The 16851-nt window shown below is 49.3% G+C and overlaps 2 protein-coding genes across 3 annotated transcripts; both read left to right on the forward strand.

Moving 5' to 3' along the window:
* Positions 1 to 1409: 1409 nt before the first annotated feature.
* On the forward strand, positions 1410 to 12674 carry NPHP1 (nephrocystin 1). 2 transcript variants are annotated; one of them, XM_084201777.1, is made up of 20 exons: positions 1410 to 1500; positions 1636 to 1700; positions 2467 to 2527; positions 2907 to 3043; positions 3377 to 3578; positions 3761 to 3862; positions 4143 to 4234; positions 4355 to 4394; positions 4676 to 4760; positions 5142 to 5236; positions 5523 to 5651; positions 6461 to 6535; positions 6801 to 6911; positions 7836 to 7918; positions 8769 to 8845; positions 9121 to 9220; positions 9328 to 9440; positions 10684 to 10757; positions 10859 to 10903; positions 12321 to 12674. In XM_084201777.1, exons 1-20 carry the CDS (start codon positions 1432 to 1434, stop codon positions 12597 to 12599), a joined length of 2034 nt encoding a protein of 677 aa, XP_084057903.1. In that variant the 5' UTR covers positions 1410 to 1431; the 3' UTR covers positions 12600 to 12674. The 2 variants fall into 2 exon arrangements, with proteins under 2 accessions (XP_084057903.1, XP_084057904.1); XM_084201778.1 differs by having other exon boundaries at positions 9124 to 9220.
* A 1565-nt stretch (positions 12675 to 14239) lies between these two features.
* MALL (mal, T cell differentiation protein like) lies at positions 14240 to 16832 on the forward strand. Its single transcript, XM_084201947.1, has 4 exons — positions 14240 to 14423; positions 15509 to 15676; positions 15869 to 15997; positions 16333 to 16832. Exons 1-4 carry the CDS (start codon positions 14322 to 14324, stop codon positions 16393 to 16395), a joined length of 462 nt encoding a protein of 153 aa, XP_084058073.1. The 5' UTR covers positions 14240 to 14321; the 3' UTR covers positions 16396 to 16832.
* Positions 16833 to 16851: the final 19 nt, after the last annotated feature.

The following is a 16851-nucleotide window of genomic DNA, read 5'->3' on the forward strand; positions in this document are numbered from 1 at the left end:
CTACCTCCAGCGCCGCCTCGCCGCCGCGCAGGAGAAGCTGGAAGCGGCCTGAGCGCCGGCAGCCCCTGGCAGCGGGCTCCGGGCGGCTCCTCCGGTGGATTCGGCTCATCCGGAGCTCCGGTGGGCGCTGCCTGAGCGGCTGGGAACGGGCGAAGCGCTGCTGGGGAAGGACAGCATCCCTGGGATAGCAGGGCTGCCGGCTGGACAGCATCCTTGGAACAGCGGGAAGGACAGCATGCGTGGAATACTAGGGATTCTGGAGAAGGACATCATTCGTGGAATAGCAGGAAGGACAGTATCCGTGGAATAGCAGGGCTTCTGGAGAAGGACATCATTTGTGGAATAGCAGGAAGGACAGCATCCGTGGAATAGCAGGGCTTCTGGAGAAGGACATCATCCCTGGGATAGCAGTGCTGCCACAGAGGACAGCATCTACAGAATAGCGGGACTTCTCTTCCTCCCTTCGCAAAGCAAGATCCCAAACTGTGTCGGACTAACCCAAGAAAGAACTGAGGCTATGCAAGCAGCGATCCCAAGCCTGGAATGGACTGCTCAGGGAGGTTTGGAGTCCCCGTCCCTGGAGGTGTCCAAGGAACAACTGGACGTGGCACTCAGTGCTCTGGGCTGGGTGACAAGGTGGGGATCGGTCACGGGTTGCACTCGATGATCTCGGAGGTCTTTTCTAAGCTCAGCGATTCCATGATTCTCGGATTTTCACATCTCAAAGGGTTGTCTGCGCTTGTCCAGCTCTAAGCCTGCTGCTCTGCCCTTGCCAGGAAGCGCTGCCAACACAATAAACTAGCAAAAGTCATTGCATGGTGCTCCTAGGTGTTTATTTCTGGAATAAATGTGAAAACGTGCCTTATGGGCACATGTAACAAGTCCGATTATGGGTGTGCATGGGGACAATTAAGTGGTGAAAGAGCTCATGCTTTGGCTGGGCGAATGAACAAGTGAAATAAAGGAGTAAGAATTCCTCCTGGCACTTTGGATAAGGAATTGTAAGGTAGCTGTAGCAAATTCCTTCTTCCCATTGCTAGAGAATGCCAGGAGAAGGAGCGCTGGGGGATTTATTGGAGGCTGCTGGTTTTCAGAGGTGTTACGGAGTTCTCAGATCCACGGGGGAGAAAAAGCACTGCCCAGAGCCCTTAATGCTTGGTCTTGATCTTGGACCTCCTTCCCAAACTTAGCGATCCTTCCATCAGCCTGGGTGGTCTCCAGAGGTCCCTTCTAACCTATTCTGTGGTTCCGCGCTGGGATCACAAAACGCCATCGTTTCTCCCCAGATAGGCGCCGCCGGGTCTGTTGGGGGTGCGAGGGGTTTTTCCGAGCTCGGGGCTGCCGGGGCGGGCCGTGGAGCACGGAGCGGTGCCGGCCCCGCCCCGGGCCCGTCATCCGGCGGCGCCGGGGCTGTCCCGTTGCCCGGTGACGATGTCGGAGCGGCGGGCGCGGGGGCCGCTGCAGCGGGTGCAGCGCCGGAGCCGGGAGCTGCGGGCGCAGGTACCGGGGCTGCACCGGGGATGGACCGGGGCCGGTCCCGGGGATGGACCGGGGATGTACCAGGGTTGTACTGGTGCCGGTGCCATAGCGGGTGTCTCGCCCACCCGGCCCTGACCGCCCCGTCCCCTGTTGCAGGTGGAGGCGCTGCGGGCGGAGAGCGCGGCCGCAGCCCCCAGGCAGCGGGAGGCCCTTCGGCTGAGGTGAGGGGATCCCGACCCCCATCCCGACCCCCATCCCCAGCCCCATCCCTCGAGCCCCATCCCGAACCCCATCCCGACCCCCATCCCTCGAACCCCCTCACTCGAGCCCCATCCCGAACCCCCCGCTCCATCCCAGCGCCCCGGGCGCTGCCCTCATCCTCCCCTCTGGTACCCTCAGCCGGGTTCGCTCCCTCTGTGCCTTTTCTCTCCTGATCCTGCAGCTTTTTCCCTGCCCTTCCCTCTCCTGTTGTCCAGGCTGGCTCTGTCCCAGCCCTCTGGGGCTGAGGACGGTCTGGAGAAGGGAAGTCTGAGGGGGCATCTCACCAATCCATATAAATATCTCCAAGGCAGGTGCCAAGGGGATGGTGCCAGGCTCTTTCCAGTGATCCCAGCAACAGGATGAGGATCAATGGCCATAAATTAAAACACAAATCCACTTCAACACGAGGGTGGCAGAGAATTGGAGGAGCTGCCCGGGGAGCGTGTGGAGTCTCCCTCTCCAGAGACATCCCAAACCCACCTGGATGCATTCCTGTGTCACCTGCCCTGGGTGATCCTGCCTGAGCAGTGGGCTTGGACTGGATGAGCTCCAGAGGTCCATTCCAGTCCCAGCTATTCTGGGATTCTGGCAAATGCTGCTGTTTGGGCTTGAAATTCTCAGCCTGACGGGACACACAGCACCTAAAATGACACCTTTGAGTCAGCAGGTGTGGTTTGGGTCAGAATTTTAAGAAAATACCATCTGCCTGTCTTGCTCTCAATGCAGATGTACACAGCTGAAGGAATTGGTGGAGGAGAATACAAAGGCTCTCTGTGCTTTGAAAAAAGTAAGTATGGAGATTAATTTGTGGTTTTCTCCAAAATTCACCATGGAAGGTGTTTAAAGAAAATCAGTGTTCCATTTTAGATGCCTCAGGACTAGAGCAGTGCCCAGCACTGCACAATCCCTGCTTGTCATCTCTCCAATTTATATATTTTTATATCCATTTATATAATTTAAAACTCAACCTTAATCCTTTATTTTGTCCAAGTCCCAGGTGAAAACTTAACAGAGAATTTCACCTTGGGAGAGTGAAAGGGTAAGAAAATTGTCACTAATGAGGGAGTGACAGCAGCCCAGAAAGGGGAAAACTTGTAAAGCATGTCTGGAAAACTTAATTTATAGAGGAACTTTGATTCTTTGGGGCATGTTGGGTTCTCTGTCAGGCTGATGAGCCTGCGCCGGTGGGGAATTACAGCCAGAGGAAGGAAGAGGAAGAAAAGCTCTTGCTAAGACTCTCCCAGCAGCTGCAGAAACTCCTTCTTGTCTTGGATCAGGATAATGTGACAAAGAATTACCCAGGGTGAGTAGCTTAAAGATACAAATGCAACTGTTTTTTTAAAGGGTGGCTGGAATGGACCTTGAAAAATCATTATCTCACCCCCTCAATTAGCTGAAAAATAGCAGAAGGAGGAAAATAGAAGTGCTCAGGAGAGAAGTAATTTATGACTTGCTGGGATTTTCTCAGGGTGCTGGATAATGGCTGGAATATAAGGTTTGGAGAGTTTCTTCAGGACAGAGAGAGCAAAGCAAATGAAAATGCTGTATCTAAATAATGTCCTTGCAGAGGCTTGACAGCATTTCAGAAAGTTTGGTGGGAATGATACTAAAAAATAATTTGATTTGTTTTGGGTAGGGGTGAGGAACACCAGAAAGGCCCTCATGCAGAAGAGGGAAATGAAGAAGAGGAGGAGAGTGAAGATGAAGAAAGTGAGGAGGAAGACACTGAAGAAGAAGAAGAAGAAGATGAGGAGAAGTTGTTGGATGATCCAAATGTTAGAGAATGTGTTGCTGTTGGGAACTTCGATGCCCAGCAGGAAGGGGATCTCACATTTGTGGTAAATATCTCTCTGTAAAGGGTTTTCACTGCAGATCACTCTGAGTTAAGCAGTAACTGTAATAAATCCTGTGCTTTTGGGATTCATCCCGTTGTGGGATTTGGGGAGAAATTTGAGTTAGTCCTTTTTCATTTAAATATTTGCTTGTTTTTTTGTCTCTGTCTCTTCCTCCAATGCCAAAGAAAGGTGAAATCCTGCTCATACATGACAAGAAGGAGGATGGCTGGTGGGTAGCTGAAAATTCCAAGGGGGAGAGAGGCCTCGTTCCCAGGACCTACCTTGCGGTGGGTGTGCTGCAACCTCTGTCCTCATCCTACCTCTGCTCTTTTATACAGATTAATGATCTGTAATTTATAGTCACCATGCCATGGGTTGTTTGGAAATAAAGCCAGTTATTTGGAAATAACTCTATGTTTTTGTCCATGAGGCTGGAGATCTCCTTTTCTAAACTTACTTAATTTATTCTAAACTTATATTAATATGGGGCTGTGGTTGGAGAAGACATTTTAAATAACAGAACTAGGAAGAAATCAAGCCTTTTGCCATTTTAAATGTGAATTCCAGGTTCCTAAGGAAGAGGAAGAAAGCCAGGAGGAGTCAGAGGAACACATAGAAGTGGTGGATGAAACAGCAGATGGAACTGAAATTAAAAAAAGGTAAATGGAATGCCTCAGATATGGCTGTGAAGCTGCTGCTGTTTGGAAACAGAGCAATATTTAGTGGCTAAATTTTTGTTCACATGAGGATTTACTATAAATCCCTCTATTTTCTTCCAGGACAGATTCCCACTGGAGTGCTGTCCGAGCCATTGTAGAGGTAGGTGCCCCTCTTACAGGGCAGCTTCACCTGCCATAATCTTCATTATTTTGTAGAAAAGCTGTGCCTTTTCCCAAACACTGTGCCTCATATCAAAGACCATTGTTCTTAATTAACATCTGTGTTTTGGGAGACTTTGGTAGCAAGAAATGCCACAGAAATGCTTCAGAAGAGGTGGTTGATACCTCAAGTTTCTGGTTGTAAACAGAGCTGTAAATTAAGATGAAATTTGCTGGTAAATAGCAGGACCAGTAACATCCTTTTTCCTTTGTTTTCACTAGAATGACACTGCGGAGGTCCTGACCACCACAGGGGCAGTTCCTGCAGGGTTCCGCCCATCCATGCTCTTCCAGCTCTTGGAGGAAGGTAGGGATCTCACCTGGCAGGATTCTCAGGGCTCTCTGGTGGCTTTCTCTTCCTGGTCACTAGCCTATTGGACCCCAATCCATACGGCTCAATTTTAATTAATTGGCTAACTGGCAACTTCACCAAATATATTAAGATATCTCACGTTTTGTTAGTCTTTCTGTTTAAAGCTGTTTAATCTCTTTTTACAATTAAGTTATTGTGTTTTTGAGATGAAGCACTTCAGAACACTCAGAAATAGTAGACAGTGCTCATGGCAGATAATTCCATAGTTTTGTTTAGTCAAATATTCAACTGGACATGAATTTTGGGCGTTGTCCTTTTTGGCACAATAAAGATCATTTGAAAAATGAAGAGTTTTTAAATTTACTCTTGTTGTAGGTGAAGAGTTTCGAGCAAGGCACTATTTGCAACCCAAGCTTACTCCATCCCAGCTGGCTTTCAAAGACTTGGCGTGGAACTCGGAGAGAAATACTGTGAGTATTGCTGCTAAGGGGGACACAAACTTTATTTGCCTTCTTTCCTTTTGGCTGGTGATTATGTCTTAATTTGCACCGTTTCTGGTGCAAATGTTTCTTCTGCTGGGACCTTCTGTCTGTCCCCCTAAAACATCCCTGGGGCAGAGCTAAAGGCTTGTGAAGAAATCCTGCTGCTACCACTGCACTGGGTTTGTGGTTGGAGAATAACCTCAGCCCATAAACACAAGATGAGACCACGTGCAGTGGGGCCTGTAGGCTTAATCCTCTTCCTGCTGTGTTTCAGATCCATCCCAGACCCACCAGAGTGTCCCTGATTGTCACTTTATGCAGCTGCAAGATGATCCCTCTCCCTGGCAGCGGCGTGCGGGTCCTCAGCCGGCACGTCCGGCTCTGCCTCTTCGATGGCAGCCGGGTAAGGAATGTGTCTGCTTCCCAAAAAGGGGCTGCAGGAGGTTGGGAGCTTCCAGCATCCTTCAGGTGCTGCTTCCTCTCCATGTCACTCAGAGACACACACACACCCTGCCTCTCAGGATGCTTAATTTATGCTCAGGTGAGTCTGGTTTGAGCACACTCACCCAGAAGAACCGAACTGAATGATAAAACAGGCCAGACTGCATTGATGGGCATTGGGCATGGCCAGGCAAGCACACTCAGCCCTGCTTTCCACCCAAGGTACTCCACAAGGCACTTGGACCCCTCCCTTTTTCTGCCTTTGGTTTCTCCCCCTCTGCTTTCCTCTCGTGGTAAATCAGGTGCAGCCCCAAAATGCCCCAGAGCAGTGTGAGGTGAGCCAGGGAGCTGCTCCTGACTCAGGGTGACAGTCACACCCAGCCCCTGGGGCTCTGGGCTGTGCTGGGTGGCTCTGGGAGGGGCTGGGGTGGCAGCTCCATTTCTCTGAGTCCATCATTTTGGGTCCCCTGCCTGCCATTGTGCCTCCTGGCTCCTTTGTGTTCTTGGCAATGAGTGTTTCCTGGGCTGATCTGTCCCCTGGGATGGGCCAGGGAGCAGCTGGGTCAGGGGTAGATTCCTCCACGTGCCCTTGATCCTCTGTTCCTCTGTGTGTGTGCAGAGCAGCTTTCTGTAAAAACATAACCCTGATTATCCAGCAGTTTTCTTCCATTTGTCTTGGTTGTGTGCAGTGTTGGATCCATCTGGGATAACCCTGCATTTTCTGAAAGGGCTTTCCAGAAAAACTGACCTTAGCTGTTCTTCCCACTTTAGGTGCTGAGTAACATTCACACAGTGAGAGCCACGTGGCTGCCTAAAAATCCTCAAACTTGGACCTTTTCTCCAAGGGTAGGTGATACAGCCCCTGGCTGTTTACAGCTTCTTCCTTCAGTGTCACTAAAGTGTTCCTTGGTGGCACAGCTGTGCTCCATGGAGAGACAATAAGGGGAGAAAGTTTTGACTGGAATTGCTTCTCTCCTCATTTTTATATGCAGTGTGATTGGGTCTGAGATCTTGTGTTGAGTGAGGGATGTGCTTGATGGCCTTTAAAAATCAAGATTTTTTTTTTTAATAGTATATTAACTTTTTTTCCTCCTCCCTCTCTCTGTATCAGGTGATGGGCATCTTACCCAGCTTGCTTGATGGTGACTGTTTTGTCAGATCCAGCTCCCTGTCTTCAGACATTGGGATCTTGTTTGAGCTTGGCATCACGTACAAGTGCAATGTGAGTGTGGGGAGGTGCAGTGGAAATTGCTCCAAGGGCAGGTTTATAAAGGGAGCCAGCTGTTCCCAGTGAGGGAATATCCCTCGTTAGAGAACAGGATTAGAGACTAGGATTACCTGGAAGGAGCCTACAGGAAAGATGGAGAGAGACTTTTCACAAGCTCATGTAGTGATAGGACAAGGGGGAATGACTTCCCACTATCAGAGGGCAGGGATAGGTGGGATATTGGGAAGGAATTCTTCTCCATGAGGGCAGTGAGGTCCTGACACAGGCTGCCCAGAGAAGCTGTGGATGCCTCTGGATCCCTGGAAGTGTCCAAGGCCAGGTTGGACAGGGCTTGGAGCAACCTGGGATAGTGGAAGCTATCCCTGCCCATGGCAAGGGGTGAAACAAGATGATCCTTAAAATCCCTTCCAACCCAAACCATTCTGGGGTTCTCTGATGGGAGAATATCCCTAATTAGAGAATAAAAATCCCTCTGACTCATGGACACGAGTGTCCCTGTACCAACAGTGAAATAACTTGTGCCAAAGATCCCATGCCATGGGATCATGATGGACTAGTTCTCCCTTCACTCCTGCAGTTTTCCATCTCTGTGATTTATTTCAGACTAATGTCCTGTACAGTTGGAAAACTTAAAGTTTTAACTGTTTCAGCAGTATGGGCAGTGGTTTCCAGCTCCAGATAGAGCCTGTCCATCTGGGCTATGCTGCTGGAAAGCACAACAGGTAGAAAGACAATCGATGATAAAGCCAGAAATCAACCCTCAGAGAAGGCAGATTGTGATTTTTAAACACACAAAGGTGAAAGAGGAAAAGGGGATAACTACAATAATTTTCATGTGGTTACTGTTATTAATTGTGGTTCAGTCACTCATTCTGGGTCAGCTGCTCAAATAATTTACATTTCTCTTTTTTTTTCTAGTCAACAGGTGAAAGAGGAGAGCTGAGCTGTGGCTGGGCCCTTCTGAAGCTTTTCACTTCCAGTGGGATTCCTATTCCTTCCAAGTGAGTTTGTTGCCTTTTCCTGCTCTCCCTGTATTTATGCACAGATGTGTACACATCTGTTTGAGACTGAGAGTAAAGTTCATCTTTCAAACTTACACACTGCTGGGGCAGGGGGCATCCAGCCCAGTCCTTTGGGATTCTGGCTCTTCTTTGCTGCATTATCCCTTTCCCAGGTGAAAATTGGGAGACTGGTTGCCAAGACCTGGAGTCAGGTTGTTGTGAATGAATCTCTCACTGCTCTTGGAGTGTGAATTATGATTTATGATTAGTGGGTCCAGTCATCTGAAAGAATAATGAAGTGTGTATATTTTTATTTTATTCAATGTAGGAAAACTTTCTGTTTATTGACAGAAATTATTCATTGTAGCTCAGACTTTCAAGACATGGTTTTTGTCAAATATTGGTAGACATATATATATATATATTGTGTATATGTATTCTGGATTTATCTGGGTTACAGCTCAAAAAAATACCCACAGGACGCCTCTACTGTTCTAGAACTCAATCTCTTCTGAGTCTCATTTTTTAAATATTGTTCTACTATTTCATTAAGCATGGTATTACAGATTAAATTTCATGCTTGTTTCAGCAGTGACTTACTCTTGGCAGAACTGGGGTTACATTATTCTTCAACTAATTTTAAATATGAAAGATTTTAATTGTTGGTGATTCCTCAAAACCATTGTAGCGAAACAATTGCTAAATTCCATACAAGAAAAATATTTGGGCTGTGGAAAAGAAAGAATGCTGTTAATGGCTTTTAATATAATTGACCTCCCAGTACAATTAAATTCCAAAAATAGTTGAATTCCCAATATCATACAGGCTTCAAATTTATCTCTATTGGCAGGATGCATGAGCTGGTCCTGAGTGGTGGAACTCCCTATGAGAGAGGCGTTGAGGTTGACCCATCAATATCGAGGAGAGGTGTGGTTTCTTTTCAATATATTATAAACATAATAATGTGATTAATGCTGCATCTCCTTCACAACAGTCCCCACAGCCTGGTTTGGGTTTGTGTGCTCTATTTTTGCATGCATTTCATTATTTATCTGCTTTTGCCTTGGCTGCGGGGAGCTGGGTGCTACCAGGCTAACTAAACTCGAAAGAGTTCTCAACCCACTGAAATGCCCATTTTTGTAATATAATTGTTGCTGTTGTTTCAAACTGACTGTGTGAATCTGGGCTGTCTATTTCTGCAGCAGGCTCTGGGGTTTTTCAGCAGCTTATGAGCCTCAGGAAGCAGCCTGTGCTTCTGGTGAAAGTGAAGTCCCCGAGTGTGCACTCAAAAGACATCCTGAAGTGAGTCCTTGTGCTTCCATAAAATGAAAAAGTATTCCAGATGGCCTAGAGAAATCTGCAGTGTTTGCAGTGAACACCTCAACTGCTGTCCCTTATTTTCCCAACAGTTTTCTCCCTGAAACATTAGTTGGGGGCATGTGCTACATCCATCTCCTGGTGTTTTATCGGCAAATCCTTGGAGATGCCCTCCTGAAGGACAGGATGAGCATGCAAAGCACAGGTGAGCACTGGAGGAAGATCAGGTTCATCCAGGGAATGACTCTTGCCAGGTCTCCCTTTGGTAAGAGATGTTTTTGGCACTCAGGCTGTTAGCCTCTTTATTTTTAGTTTTTAATTATTATTTACTTACTGACAGTAGGGAGAGACAAAAGTTGGAGAATTCTGGATTTAGAACTCAGTGTCTTGCCCTGATTATTCAACAGAACTAATGATAGTTCATAGCCTTCTCCATTTTAAAACCAACTTGAAATAAGGAAAATTTACATTTCTTAACTGTACTACATATGAATTTATATAGGTGAGAACTGCCACACTTACCTGATTTGATCTGCATAATTTATGACAGTAGATCAGGCTGACGACCTCTCCTGGAGTTAAATTGCATCCCTTTGGATTCAGACTTCATGTGAAGTCATTGCAAGGCTTTATGCCAGGAGTTGCTCTGGTAGCTGTGCAACTAAATAAGATTTCTATTATTTCAAAATTCACCATCACTTTAGGAATAGACAACTGAAAATGTCTGTTTTCCTTCCCGGAAGTCACCAGTCCTGGCTCTCTTCTCCGAAATGTTTGGGCATTAGTAAATGCTTCATGTTTACCAAACTTACCATCAGCTTCAAGGTGAAGGGACAAGAGTACATTGAGTATTTGAAATCACATGATAAAGAAAACACTTCAGCCAAAATCTTGCTCTCCATCACTTGGAATCTTATCCACAGTCTCATTAATTAAAATAATCACAGGAGCAGAGTGATTTCTCATGGAAGTGACCCAAAAAGCACCAAGACACCAGTGCAGTGGGATATGTGCTCCATCAGGAAAATTCACTGTGCACTTGGTCCCTGGTTCTCCTAAAATGTCACACCAGGCTGAGGTAGAACCCAAGTGTGTTTATCCATAACATCCAAACTAAGCAGCACAATTGCAGCTGTGTATAAAAAAGGCAGGTGCAGAAATGAGGGAAAACACCTCTGGCAGGGCTCGTGTTGGTGTTCCCAATAACCAGCACTGGGGTTTGTGTGTCCTCTCTCCTGGTTTAACTGTCTCTCAGCCACTGAGAATTGGCTGCAGTCAGAACAGGTTTCAGGGAGTTCTCCTACCTTCCCTGCTCTGGAGAACTCATTCACAGCTCATTTTCCCTTTGGAATTATCTGACAGGAGGGGATGTGTTGAATACCTGGATGTGTCAATACTTTGAAAACTGATTCTTCCTTAGCCTTGAATGTGTTTGTTTTCTGTTCCAGACTTAATCTGTAATCCTGTTCTAGCAACTTTCCCTCAACTCCTGGATCAGCCAGACCTGATGGATGCACTTCGGGTATGTTAACCTTGTCAGGATTTCCAGGCAAAATTTGAGCTTTTTTTTTGTCCTGGGAGAAAAGTTCTCCAGCCTTGCTCTGATTTTATATTTCATTTTAGAGTGCCTGGGCAGAGAAAGAAAGAACATTGAAGAGAATTGAGAAGGTAACAAACTACAGGTTTTTCTTTCCATATATTCAGGGTAATTCCAACTAGCTGCTCCCTGACAGTGGAATTGCTGCTCAGCTTTTCCTCTCACCATACATCTGTTTAGAAAATAGAGATATGTAAATGCAGTTCTTAACATTTCTCACCCAGATTTGTAACAGTAAACCAGGAGCAGGAGGAAAATTAAATTAACTTACGACTTTTTATCCCAGTGTTGTTAGGGGGGAACCTGTTACAGGTTGGTACCCAGCGTGGCTCCCTGTCATGATGTGCTTCCAACAGTCAGCTGGTAAAAGCTTTCCATGGATACAAAAAGGGGCTGTGTATGCCCACAAAATCATCTTCCCTCCTCCAAACTCTGAGCTTCAGTCCTCCCACAATCTGCCTGGGAAAAGGCCCCCTAAATTCCTCAGATCTCCCTACCCCAGAGAGTTGTAATCCATGTTTTGGCACAGAGACAGCTTGAGAATTTACCTGGTTGTCCCCAGGCTCACCCACACTTTGTCCTGCATCCTGTCCCCTGGACAGAGAGCAGCTGCAGGAACTGAATGAGAAAGCCATTGCCTGTGAATGCTGGATTTCCTGGAAGCAGCAGTGGGGTATTTCATTCCTGTGCATGCTCCTGAATTGATGCACAAGGATGGCTCCCGTTTACGCAGAACAAACACCCGCTGAGTCAGAGCAGCTTTTTCAGGGCCATTCATCCGAAAGGAGAGCAGATCTGCTCACGGAATTGGCAACTCCCCGGGATCCCAGAACCATCCAGTTCTACCTGACTGGCATGTGCCACTCCCAGGGGAGGATTGCTGCCTGCTGAATGCTCACCCCTCATGTGGTTCCGTGAGGCTGAGCTGTGAAATGCTCCCTGCCGGGCACAGCGCTCCTGGGGCTGGGACACTCCGGACTTGGATCTTTCCCATGTGTTTGATAATTGACCAGGCTGATCCTTTGTCTCTGGGTTTTCCAAACTGATCTTCACAGGGGAGCACACAGGTCACACCATGCACAAAGAGTAGGACACCAGTGCCCAGGGGCAGCATCACCTCTGGTTCCAAGGAGTGGGATCGGAGCCACACTCCACCTAGGACAGCAGGGAGATGAGAGGAGTTTGGGTTTCCAGGGCAGGGAGGATGTGGCACTGCTTTTAAGAACTATAAATACCCCACACAAAGTGCTCTCAGTGCCTGTAGTTTGTGGGAAGGCTGGCAGAGTTCAGGTTTGTGGATATGCTGGAGGCTTATCTGTGATCCGAGATAACGGATGTGTGTTTAGGAGGATCAGATCTCTTCTCATTGTTTTCCTGGGAACCGGGAATGAGTTGTTTGGGTTTTTTCCCCATGTACAATACTTTGGAAAAGTGCTTGGCAACACTACGTGTTTGCACTGAGGTATTTTCAAACACTCTTCTCTGCAGAGAGATCAAGAATTCCTGAAGTCTGCGTTTGTCCTGGTGTACCACGACTCTGTGTTCCCTCTGCTCTGCTCCATGTCCCTCCCCAGCTACAGATGGGCTGAGGAAGAGGTGGAATTGTCTCGCTGGAAGGTGATCCATGACTTCCTGAAAAGGAGCCAGGAGAAGGACGGTGCCCTGGAGTACCTGCTGTCATCAGAAAACACCCACAGAGCCTTTGACATCTCAGAGCTGGCCTATGATTACTTAGGAGAAGTGAGAGAAAACAATCCTGGAGATTGAAAAATTCAGGCTCTCTAAGGATGTGGTAACAATAAAATTAAGTTCTTACCAAAGACATTGTGTAGGGGCTGAATTGTAATGGATATTTTAGCACAATTAAGAGTTTGAGTGAGAGTAAAATTATTTCATCTGTTTATCTACTGGAAATTGTATTTTAAATTTTTAACTTTGCAGGGTTAAACAAGGCTCTGGTTGCCTGTTACTACCTGTTGTAGCCATGTCAGATGTCATGTTTTGCCAAAGCTGAGGTAGCCTTTTTTTCCTCTCATGCAGCTTCCAAGTAACTTCCAGTGTTGTTTTAATCAGGGTGAATAAAAGACTCTTTGTCCCAGTCCCCCAGCAGGAGCAGGGAAGGGAAGGAGCAGCGATCTTTAAGAATGCTGCTGAGCAAGGACAGCCAGCTTAGGGGAAGAATCCTCTCTTGCCCAACCAGTGACCAGCAGGTTGCTCCGTTTTTAGACTGTTTGCCTGTTCCTCTCCCCCACTCAGGAGAAGGCTGGGTTCCTCCCAAGAATGTGCCTGACCCAACACAAATAGCAGCTGGTGGGAATCCTGGGAATGCTGTGTTTCCCCAGGATTATTTCCTCTGCTGACCCCTGAGCACCTTGTGACCACAGGCCCTGTGTGCTGCCCATTCCCAGGGGGAAGTGATCAATCCACTTTCTCTTTAGTGCTGGAGCATCTGGATGCTTCCTGCAGGGTGATGGGGACGTTGCCACCGAATCACACCTGGATTTAAGCCCAGGCCAGGCTCAGTTTTGTCTGGCGAGATTTGAAACAAGATTTTTGAAAACCTCCACTACAGGGAGCCAAAAACCAGCTCCCACTGTAGTATCTGTAAACTGGAGCCTCCGGAAAAACCGCAGGACACTTCCCCCAGCCTAGGAAGCGCTCAGAGACATGGATTTGATCTTTGCTCTGTGTTGTGCAAGAGCTTGGCATAGAAGCCAAGTTCCTGGGGCATCACCTGTCTCGCCTAGCAGAGCTGGGGTAACTCACTGGGACAGTGTCTGCCTCCTGCTGTAGCCCATTGCCCTGGTTAATGGGGTCATTCTGTCCTCTCCGAGCCACCGGGCAGAAGTGCCACCCCCAGCCTTTCATCCTGATCTGGGAGTTCTGGGGCCAGGCAGAGTGCACTGGATGAGACAGCAAGTGCTTCCCGAATCCGAACTGCATTTGCCAGGAGGCAGAAATTCCTGTCGCTCCCTTTCAAACCTTACTAGGCACTCGGGAGCACATTGCCAAACCCTCCTGGTGTGTTTGTAAAATTTACCTGCTCGTTTCTGAAGGCTGGATGTGCCTGGAGGGTGTGGAGGGGTGTGACGTGACCGCGGAGCAGAAACCTGAACAGAAAGGGGAGAAGGCAGCAACAGTGGAAGCAAAATTATTTCAGGATTGGAACCGTGCCAAGAGAACTGTTTGCAGGAAACATTTCTGTGCCGGCAAGGTGTAGGAAGTTTTTTTGCTTCCCCCTCCAGTTAATGACCTTGCATTGGTGCTCGGCGGGGCCGGGGTCCCATCGCGGCTGGCAGTGGGATGCACAAAGCCGCCGCAGCCTCGGGCGGTGCCAGGGCTGGTCGGGCCGGGGCAGCGGCGCGGTGCCAGCCCGGGCCGGTTCCTGTGCTTACGTCCCGCGGGCGTGTCCCTTAAATCCCGCACGGGAGCGGCACGGGGCAGGCGAGCGCCAGCGGAGCCGAGCGGAGCGCTGTCAGCGGGGCAGAGATGGCCTCGGTGGGTCCCTCCGCAGCCTCCACGCAGCCCGCCCTGCCCTCCGGACCCGCCGTCTTCAAAACCATCCCCTACGCCTTCATCCTGCCCGAGATCGTGAGTATGCCGCGCTCCGCTGCCCCGCGGAGCCCATTCCTGGCTAAAACCCCCGAAGCCATCCTGAAGGCATCGTGACTGGGAAGTGACATCTTGTCTTTGAGCTTACGCTGAATGCACAAAGTATTCCTGAAGGGGTTTTTAGGAACAGCGTGAGGACAAGGTACACTCGGCTCCATCCCAGCCTGTGTGAGGGTCACCGGCTGCCGCGGGGCTGGGAGAGGCTGGAGAGCTGCTGGCTCATCCAGGGCAGACTAGCAGCTCTCGTTATCATGAAGCAGCTCTCTGTAGAAATGGCTGGAAAATCAAGGCAATTTTGCTCCCTGTATCAAGTCGTTCCAGGGGTTGGCGGCAATTGGGCGCCTGGTAATGTGTGATGACATTCCATGATTCTTTCAATTGCTTCTGGGTCCAGAGGGCATCCAGTGGGACCGGCCAAGACTGCAGCTGGTGTACTTTGTCATGGTGCACGAGGCTGGCAACCCACACACCCTGCGCTCCACAGGCACAATCCCTGCCCGTGGTGGCGGGCTCAGCTCCCTGCTGCAATTCCAGGGGTTTCACCCACCGCAGCCGGGATGGCACAGGGCAGCACGGGCTCATCCCGATGACCTTGTGGGCTTTTTGTGCTCAGTAAATATTTTGGGTGGATCCAGAGCGAGCAACTCGCTCCAGGCTGATGCATGGAGCTGAGAGGAGACTTCCTTTTGCTGTGATTTCAAACCCTGGAGATATAACGAGCGGGCAAGGCTGGGTTGAGGCAACCGCTCACTTTTCTCAGATAAAAGCACATTTTCTGGCTTCTCCACCAAATCCCTCGGGGTGAGACATTTCCTTGTGTGGAAGGCGGCAGCAAACCCTTCCCTTTCGTGTGAACACTCATTTCCCATGAGTTTTCAGGGAAACCGGTGCCAACTTGCTTGCTTGCTTGCTTGCTTCCCAGAGCACTGGGATGCTCTGGGACAGAAGCAGGGGTTCCGCTGGCTGCTGCAGCTGGCCCAGGAGGGAGGCGAGGAGGGAACTGGGGAGGAAAAGAGCTTTTCCTCATCCCACACTTATCAGAGGCGCCTGTTTGTCCCCGGCAGGTCTGCGGGACCTGGGTGTGGATCCTCGTCGCTGCTACCTCCGTCTCCTTGCCGCTGCTGCAGGGATGGGTGATGTACGTGTCCCTCACCTCCTGCCTCATCTCCCTGCTGCTCCTCTTAAGCTACCTCCTCGGCTTCCACAGGAACAGCGAGAACTGGAAAGTGCTGGTAAGGAGGGGATGGAACACAGGCAGATGTTGGCAGCAGCCACGTGGGTGCAGGACCACCATGGCTCCTTTTGCCTCCACTGGAAAGTCCAGGGGAGCTCTGCTGTGAAACCACTGCCTGGGAGGGTTTGGTCCCAGGCCTATCCAGGCACCTGTCCCCCTTTGGGGCACTCACAGGCGCCTTGTTTTGCAGGACAGTTTGTACCATGGCGCCACGGCCATTCTGTACATGAGCGCCGCGGTCCTGCAGGCCAACGCCACCATCAACTCTGAGTTCGGCGTCAACGCTCCCCTCAACTACCAACTCAACAGCGCTGCCTCGGTGAGTCCAGAGCACCCTGCCGGCCTGCAGGACACACACTCACCCCTGCAAGGGCAGCAGCACCTGCTAAAGCCACAGCAGAGCCACCCCAAGTGCCAGCAGGGCAGAGCTTCAGCTCCTCAGCTCCATGGGTCGTGCAGCTGGCGTTGGCTTCTCAGGGTGCACCAGTTCACAGGCAGTCTGACGTGGCTGGATGCTGGGAAAAGCGGAGGCTTTGCCTCTCCTTTGAGGCTGGAGGGAGCTCTGTGCTGGGAGGCTTCCCCATGCTGAGAGCACTGGGAGGAGATAGGGTTTGACTCTGCCAGCTGACCCTTCCTCTTCTTCCTCTCGTGCAGTTCTTCGCCTTCCTCACGACCTTCCTGTACATCCTCCACGCCTTCAGCATCTACTACCAGTGATCCTGGCAGCACCAGATTCACCTTGACAGGACGAGGGCTTTCCCACTGTGAGAGACCCAGCTGTTGTCCCAAGGTGTCCCTGCTCCAGCCCAGTCACCAGGCCTCAGGAACAGCAAGTCCTTTTGTACATCATCACAGGAGGGATTTTGCTGGGACACATTGGTGTGCCTGTGGGACATTTCCTGCCTTACCTGGGGGAGGGACTTGGGTGCAGGCCCCAAGCCTCCAATATTGACATTCTGCCAAATATTGACAACCATGGGAAGAGGAAAAAAAAAAATCACTGTTCCTTCAGCAAACAATCTCCTTTCTTAATTAAAGGTAATTTGCCTTTCTCCATCCCTCCCCAACAGAAGTTCATAGCAATGATAAAAGATTGTGTTCCTTGACTTTCAGATGGTTTCATTTGGTAAATGCTGTATTTGGAATAAAATGTCAACGGGCAGATTTTGACTA

This window comes from Fringilla coelebs (assembly GCF_963513975.1).
Source record: "Fringilla coelebs genome assembly, chromosome: 3".
NCBI lineage: Eukaryota > Metazoa > Chordata > Aves > Passeriformes > Fringillidae > Fringilla > Fringilla coelebs.

What these genes read in the sequence shown, in the direction of transcription:
- NPHP1 (XM_084201777.1), top strand. Translation starts at nt 1,432, where the DNA reads ATGTCGGAGCGGCGGGCGCGGGGGCCGCTGCAGCGGGTGCAGCGCCGG. An exon ending in CTCTCTGTGCTTTGAAAAAA is followed by an intron (nt 2,528 to 2,906) that starts GTAAGTATGGAG and finishes GTTCTCTGTCAG; the next exon opens with GCTGATGAGCCTGCGCCGGT. An exon ending in TTCCCAGGACCTACCTTGCG is followed by an intron (nt 3,863 to 4,142) that starts GTGGGTGTGCTG and finishes TGTGAATTCCAG; the next exon opens with GTTCCTAAGGAAGAGGAAGA.
- MALL (XM_084201947.1), top strand. Translation starts at nt 14,322, where the DNA reads ATGGCCTCGGTGGGTCCCTCCGCAGCCTCCACGCAGCCCGCCCTGCCC. An exon ending in CCTTCATCCTGCCCGAGATC is followed by an intron (nt 14,424 to 15,508) that starts GTGAGTATGCCG and finishes TGTCCCCGGCAG; the next exon opens with GTCTGCGGGACCTGGGTGTG. An exon ending in AACTCAACAGCGCTGCCTCG is followed by an intron (nt 15,998 to 16,332) that starts GTGAGTCCAGAG and finishes CCTCTCGTGCAG; the next exon opens with TTCTTCGCCTTCCTCACGAC.